At 37.5% G+C, this 7,846-nt stretch overlaps 1 protein-coding gene across 2 annotated transcripts in view; it reads left to right on the top strand.

Annotated features, from left to right (window-relative positions):
* Nucleotides 1-7,846, top strand: part of LOC143523588 (kunitz-type protease inhibitor 1-like) — a 31,665-nt gene continuing 23,819 nt past the window's right edge. Inside the window, exons 1-3 of one of the 2 annotated variants that reach the window (XM_077018146.1) lie at nucleotides 1-742; nucleotides 1,146-1,303; nucleotides 1,595-1,736. In XM_077018146.1, the coding sequence (XP_076874261.1) occupies nucleotides 325-742; nucleotides 1,146-1,303; nucleotides 1,595-1,736 (718 nt within the window). In that variant the 5' untranslated portion in view covers nucleotides 1-324. The remainder of the gene's footprint in view (nucleotides 743-1,145; nucleotides 1,304-1,594; nucleotides 1,737-7,846) is intronic. The other variant, XM_077018145.1, reaches the window with a different exon arrangement.

Here is a 7,846-nt window from a genome sequence, read left to right as displayed (position 1 = left end):
GTCAACAAGGAATTGGGCTGCGTGTCTGCCAACGAAACAGTACGGAAACAAACTAAAACGGGAATGACTGGTCTGGAACGTATTGAAATTACATTTTCTCCTGAAACCGTTGTAAAAAAAAAGAATGACACGAGAAACCGGGCTGCTCATATGAACCTTTAATTTCAGCTCAGACGGGACAAAAGCAGTTTTTTCTTTTTCATAAATATTTTAAATTACTGTCTTGGTAATTGCGACAGAAAGCGCGCGTTTGTGTGCGTGCGTTTTGTACGTGGGTGTGCGGATAGACATCGGAACAATTTTTATTATTACTAGAAATCTACAATGGATTCATTTCGCTTTGCTGTCATCTGTAGTTTTACGCTATTGGTTCTGATAAGTAAATCCTCGGGCGACACTGAAGCAGACATACCGAAGCAGAACTGTACAAATTACTTCAAAAAGGGTCGAGATGACTTTGTTCTAAATACGGAAGAATCTGTAAAGCATGGCGCCACTTACATTGCAAACCCAACTGTACAAGGGAACCACGACTGTGTGAATGCCTGCTGCCAAGAAACAAACTGCAACCTGGTTTTGATAGAAGCCGGTCCGAAAAATGACTCTGTTATACATTGTTTTCTGTTTGATTGTTTATACAGGAATAAATTCATTTGCCAATTTGTTAAAAGAGCAGGCTTCAGGAATTACATTATGAAGTCGATCTATGAGCATTACCTGGATTGGCCCACTGCACTTTCTGGTAAGTAAGAAAGATACACGTGTCCTGTGAACTTAAGGCTTATTCATTTAAAAATACCCCTGCCTAATATTTTGGTACAGACATTTGGATTATCTCAATTGCTCAAGACAGCAGTTCCAATATATATATAAACAAAAAATACAACATTGTGGCAGGATATTTTTACTTTTTGAATTTATACTTCTGCAATTTTAGAATGATTTGCCAGGGATTTGGTTTAATCAGTCAAGAAAATTGTTTAATTTAAGTCATGATTAATGTATCACTACTGTGGAAACTTGGCTATAATATTTTGCAGTATATGAGAGTTGGTATCAGTAGCATGCACTGCATAACACTGCATGCTGTGTGGTAGCTGTGTGGTATGCTATTGTAAGGACATGTCTTCTTTTTTGTGTCCTAGATAAAGAGGACAAGCCTCCAATATCAAATGCTGGGCCAGACCTGGTGGTCAGGCCTGGTCATCGTGTCACTCTTAATGGCATTGAGAGCTGGGATGACAAAAAAATAACTAGCTACCAATGGGAACTTCTCAGTGGAAACAACTCAGTGGTAACAGAGGTACAGTTCCATTTTAATGTCATCAGTCTTAATCAGGTTGTTTATGATGAAAGACAATTAAGACACAATGGTGAAGACTACAGACATCTGAGCTGTGAAAAATTTACATCATATTGTCTACTTGTAAATATTGCAATTTTTTACTTGTTATGCTTGTATTTGTTTAATCTTGGTTCTGTATGTCCTGGTGTTCAAGAAAGAAAATGTTATATAAACTGGCTCTTCATATTGACACTGAATTCAAAGCTATAAGGAATTGTTTAATGACTATGAGCTTATTTGTGTCTACAGAAAACAGACCTACCAGATCAGCTGGTGTTGTCCAACCTGCACTCTGGAGTTTACAAATTCCAGCTTAAAGTCACCGATTCAGCTGATCAGTCCGACTCCACATCAATCACTGTTCTAGTTCTTACAGTGGAACAGTCTGAGCGTGAGTCATTATACATACTGATCTGTCTAGTTTTTATATTTTTTCTGAATGTTAGTAGGCTATAGACCTACTTAAAACAGAATGTTTACAACATCACAATTACTGCAGAAGTTTCTGTTCAAATATATGCCTGTTGTTCAACTTGGTTGCATATAAACAGCCGAGTGACGTTGGAGTAACTTCTAATATTGTCATCTAGCCAAGTTGCTGTTTGGGTGTGTACATCTCTACCCCTCCCATCTTGTATGAGTAGAACAGGTTTGACATGTTGTGGTGCATTTGGAAACCTCTGTATGGAAACTTGTGTTGTTGAAGAGAAAATTCTCACATCACACCCCAAAAACAGAAACTGCAACAGATTGATGACCTCACAGTAGTTTCAACTGTTAACTATCCTTGGGTGGAACTGCACATTGGTGTAGCTTATGAAAGCTTGAGATATAAGCCAAGAAGCAATGTCAGGAAATAATACGAGAAAATTGAAACTTTGGCCTTGGTGAATGTGAGCTTTTGATTTTGTGGTTTGCAGAGCTTTGCAGGTGCATAAAGCCTAAAATGAATGTTTTGTTGGAATCAATGTGCACTTTGATCTGTTGCCTTACAGAAATGCTGAGTCTATTTTCATTGTTAAATGGCTCTTTCAAAAGAAAATATATCTGTACAATTACAATGGACATACAATGTTTGGACAATGAAACTGAAACACCTGTCATTTGTGTGGGAGGTTTCATGGCTAAATTGGACCAGCCTGGTGGCCAATCTTCATTAATTGCACATTGCACCAGTAAGAGCACAGTTTTGCTCACACAATATTATGGGTGACATACCAGAGTTCAAAAGAGGACAAATTGTTGGTGCACGTCTTGCTGGCACATCTGTGACCAAGTTTTGTAATGTATCAAGAGCCACAGTATCCAGGGTAATGTCAGCATACCACCAAGAAGGACAAACCACATCCAACAGGATTAACTGTGGACGCAAGAGGAAGCTGTCTGAAAGGGATGTTCGGGTGCTAACCTGGATTGTATACAAAAACCACAGCTGCCCAAATCACGGCAGAATTAAATGTGCACGGTCAATATACATGGCTGGAGCGCAAATATTGGGCTGTGCACAATGTGAAACATGTATTGTTCTCTGATGAGTCCACCTTTACTGTTTTCCCCACATCCGGCAGAGTTATGGTGTGGAGAAGCCTCAAAGAAGCGAACCACCCAGACTGTTGCCCAGAGTGAATCATGGGGGTGGATTAGTGATGGTTTGAGCTGCCATATCATGACATTTCCTTGGCCCAATACTTGTGCTAACTTGTGCGTCACTGCCAAGGACTACCGAACCATTCTGGAGGACCATGTGCATCCAATGATTCAAACATTGTATCCTGAAGGCGGTGCTGTGTATCAGCATGAAAATGTACCAATACACACTGCAAGACTGGTGAAAGATTGGTTTGATGAACATGAAAGTGAAGTTGAATATCTCCCATGGCCTGCACAGTCACCAGATCTAAATATTATTGAGCCACTTTGGGGTGTTTTTGAGGAGCGAGTCAGGAAACGTTTTCCTCCACCAGCATCATGTAGTGACATGGCCACTACCCTGCAAGATGAATGGCTTAAAATCCCCTCGAGCTCTGTGCAGGACTTATGTGGCTTTAGTCTTGTTGAGGTTAGTTCTGATTCAAATATTTAAATGCTCAGTCTTAGTAGATTTTACTCAAACAATGTAGAACTACATTAAGCCTTTTAAAATATGAGTTTGGGCTTTTTAAAATATACAAACATTTAAGTAATTTAAATGGACAAGCATTTCAATGTTTTACATACTAGTCCTCAAGACTCAAGCAATACATCAGTAATGTTTATGTAAAGTCAACTAACTTTTTAATGTTTTTTAAACTGCTAAAACCAAAGAGTTCCATAAAATGTAGGAACAAAATTGACTTACATGAATTTACAAACATTTATGAAAGTTGGAGAGCATCTCATGCTATTACACCCAGGGAATAAAAATAAATAGATGCCTGATAAATGTTATATGTAGGTCAAATGTGTAGAGAAGGGGAGTGCTAAAAAGAGTCAGAGTTATTGTAACTTAATGTAATATTAAGCTTGATATCAACCATGAGGACAAAGAGCTTATGTAGATTATTAATCCATTAAAACTAATAATATCATGACTAGTAAAACTATTACCTACAGCAAAGTAAGAACCCAGCATGCAGTTTGTCGAAAGATGTTAACAGGTTTTTCACAGACATGAAGAAATCCAGCGCTTTTTTAATGATTAATTCCTATAAGACAATTAATGCTAATGCTAGTGAAGCCAAATAATGTTAATGCTACACAAGACAAGTAATGTTAATACTTCTGTAATGATAAGTAATAACCAGTGTTGTATAAAGTATTAGAGACCCATACTTGAGTACAAGTATTCTATCAAAAACTTTACTTGAGTAGAAGTTGAAGTGTTCTTTAAAAACTTTACTTAAGTGGAAGTACAGAAGTATTCTGCATTTTTTGTACTTAAGTATTGCAAGTAGTTTATTCTAAAATGTATTACTCAAGTACTGAAAGTAAAAAGTACAAGTATTGTTTTGAATTCATTAAAGAAAGCCATCAAAGTTTGATTATCAATTGTTTTTATATATCACTTACAAATCAAAGATGTCAAATACCACAAATACAAATGTTCTGTATGTACAAACAAGTAGCAACTTAAAAAACTGGGTTTAACACTTCATACACAAAAAACAGATAACCTATGTCCCGCTACGTCGTAAGTTTGACGCAGAAGTACAAGTTCACCTTAATTTAGCTGAGAAAACGAGGTGTATTTTGGATGTAAAATCCGTCCGTCCGATTCTAAGGATGAGCCTACTGCCCTGCGTTTACCCTCAATAAATGCCCCCTATAAAAACACTACACTATAAAAATGGGCACATGATTAGTCAGCACGAAAAGAGACACGGATTACTGTTGCTAAAAATTCAGCCTGACATCGCCTTTATGATTGCCAGCTAATGTTAAGTGAATACTGCATCATGTCATGAACATATCTAACCTAACTAGCGCTTACTGACAGCTAAAGCTGAAGTGTCTTCTGTGTGTTATATTTATAACTTACATTGATGTGTTTCCTCAAATTCAAAGGTGAATTTTTGAAGGCCAATATTTCACCCTCTTTAGGGAGGCAGAGATGGCACTTCATCCTATAGGAATTTACTTTCACTCCAGCAAACGCAATGTCTTTAGGTAGGGTCAGGGTGGTTTCCTTCCTCACCCTCACCACCACGATCACTCAATGTTGAAGGTGTGGAAGGTGCCAATATATGTACATTAAAACACCAACAAGCTTATTATGCAGCACTTATGCTGCTCTTCTGCTGTTACCAAACACGGTACCATCTCTTTTAATGAGATAAAAAGCGAATTATTTGGAAAAATTTTGAGTATATGTGTATTTGTATAAATATGTAAATTAAGATGAAGGTGCTGGAAAATACTGAAAATGGACCTTCAAAGTTCCGTACAAGTGCATGAATTCCAACTTGTAACTTTGCACGCACAAAAATCGAGATTTTGACGCAAAAAATTGACGCAAAAATTGCGTCATTTTTGAGTCATGACGTGTCAAGTGAACCTATATTACGAAGCTCAAATGTTCAGTGAAGGCAGCAGCAGAGTAAACGAGACGCGACCGGAGCATGCGCAGTTTTCTCATAAGACAGCCTGATCGCTTGACACGGTGACAGCGCCAGTTAACATGTTTATAATTGTAACGAGTAACTATACGACACGTAAAAAATGTATCGGGGTAAAAGTATTAAACTGATGGAAAATATGTAGTGAAGTGGAAGTAGGAGAAAAAAATTATACTCCAGTAAAGTACAGATACAGTATATTAGTACTTAAGTACAGTAGTGAAGTAGTTCTACTTTGTTACTATACAACTCTGGTAATAATATAAATGGATAAGTAATAGTAATGCTAAATTACAACATTGACCTGACTCCAGAAGGGCACAAAGAGATTAATCTATCACTGACCTGAAAGAAAGAGGGCGGACACAACTGCGAAGAGAGCAATATTTTATATTTTCAGTATTTTATATTTTATTTGGAACACAAAGGCTCGATCTGAAATGGAATACTTAAGCAGTAGGCACTATATTTCAGTCCAGTACATTCTGCTCAACCATTAATGCATTTTCATTCTTTTGAGTCATATGCGTCCAACCTCAGACGTACTGCGTCCGCCATTTTATCTATGTAATATGATGTCACACGATCATAGTTACATGCTCCAGTTGAATCATAGAATAGGACAGTGCTATAATCGCATACTTCAAAATGGCTCCTGATTCAGTAAGCCATGCAGGTACATTTTGCTTACTATTTAATGCATACTATGTATTCGGACATACTACCTTTTTATCGCGTACTGCTTTGATGTATTGTATAGGACGTAAGTACAGCATTTTGGACAGAGCCAAGGGGTTCCCCTCTCCGGAGAGAGGAGAGACAGATTACTCACACTGAGTTTCAAAGCAAGCTTCTGTGAATGATGAGGCATAGAAATAACAACAGAAATAAAGGCATAAAGTAAACTAACTAGGAAACACAGTAAATCAAAACAGAAACCCATACACAGAACAGTAGACAACACTTCAGGTAATATACATGGGTGAAGTGGAGAACCTACACTGAGCAACTAAAATAGAGTAATACAATGTGATTAAACTAAAGCATAACCATACGACAGACTTAACAGAATACACAGACTGACACAGGGAACGAACAATGGGCATGACTGGCCCTCTGAGGTCTAGAGGCCCTTTTTCTGTTTAAACGTGTTTTCCTAAATTTGTCTCTAAACATACTTGTTCATAACATTACACCCATATGTTTCATATCAAAATGTTAACAACAATTTCAGCCCTTATCCTAATTAGGTTACATTTGACTTAAGAGTACTGCATAAAAAAATTATATGGTCCAAACCTGAAAATATGAGGTCCAATTTTCAAATTCTTCTCATATCTTGTATGAAACCACACCTTTACTGAAATGAACAAACTATACTGATGTTTGAAATGAGTTTGCAAATGTGTTGGCTTCACAAACATAGTGAAATATTTAAATAAACCAGTATAGAAATGTGTAAAAATAATGCATAAAAAAAATTTTTTTTACAATCACTTATTGCATAAAAGTGTCGTCTGAAGGACCGAGATAAAATGTCACTGGTCAGTGTTTTTTTTATTACATATCAAGCTTCATGGAGTATCTAAATGTCAAGATTCATGTGTGCAAGCAGGTTTCCCCTTTATTACAGCAACTATAAAAACAAATGAACAAACAAACAAAAACTGCACAGAGCAGTATTCAGCATGGCCAAAACATATCCACTCATCTATACTATATTATTCTATACTTTCACACTCAAAAACGTACAAGGTAGACATTTACTAATGGACAGTCAATGTAGGCAAAAGTCAAAAATGAAATCATGACTATGGTTATGGGTCTATGGGTTAGAGGTTAGGTGACATTTTAAAACCTAAATAAAAAGCCACATTAATTCTTTGAATAGTAATGTTGATTCAGTGAATATAATTAATTACCTGAACATGACTGCCAAAAAATTGCAATAACACAAATCACCCTCAGTCTGAAACTGTGGTTTACCAAAACAGTGGTTTACCAAAACAACCAATTGAATAGCGCTGTACATCAGTCAAAGTCAAATTTATTTATATAGCGCTTTTCACAACGCATGTTGTCACAAAGCAGCTTTACAATCGTATGGGTCCAGATCCCTAATGAGCAAGCCAAAGGCGACAGTGGCGAGGAAAAACTCCCTATGGTGGTGGGGATTAGGAAGAAACCTCGGGAGGACCAAGACCCAAAGGGAACCTATCCTCCATTGGGCGGCCCATTAGCACAAGTCCGTGGTGCGCAGGATGGTTCTACAGTTCTACATTAATATTTAAGGTTCTTGTTCCCCGGCCAAGTATCCACAGTCCCTTCAGTGCAGGTGGTGGGCCTCAAGTAGGAGCTAGCATCAGCACAACCTTTTGTGGCAATGGCACATCCAACCCCGGCATCA

Source organism: Brachyhypopomus gauderio, chromosome 9 (genome assembly GCF_052324685.1).
Source record: "Brachyhypopomus gauderio isolate BG-103 chromosome 9, BGAUD_0.2, whole genome shotgun sequence".
Lineage (NCBI taxonomy): Eukaryota > Metazoa > Chordata > Actinopteri > Gymnotiformes > Hypopomidae > Brachyhypopomus > Brachyhypopomus gauderio.
The sequence above is the reverse complement of the archived record's forward strand: the minus strand, read 5'-3'. Positions and strand labels throughout refer to the sequence as shown.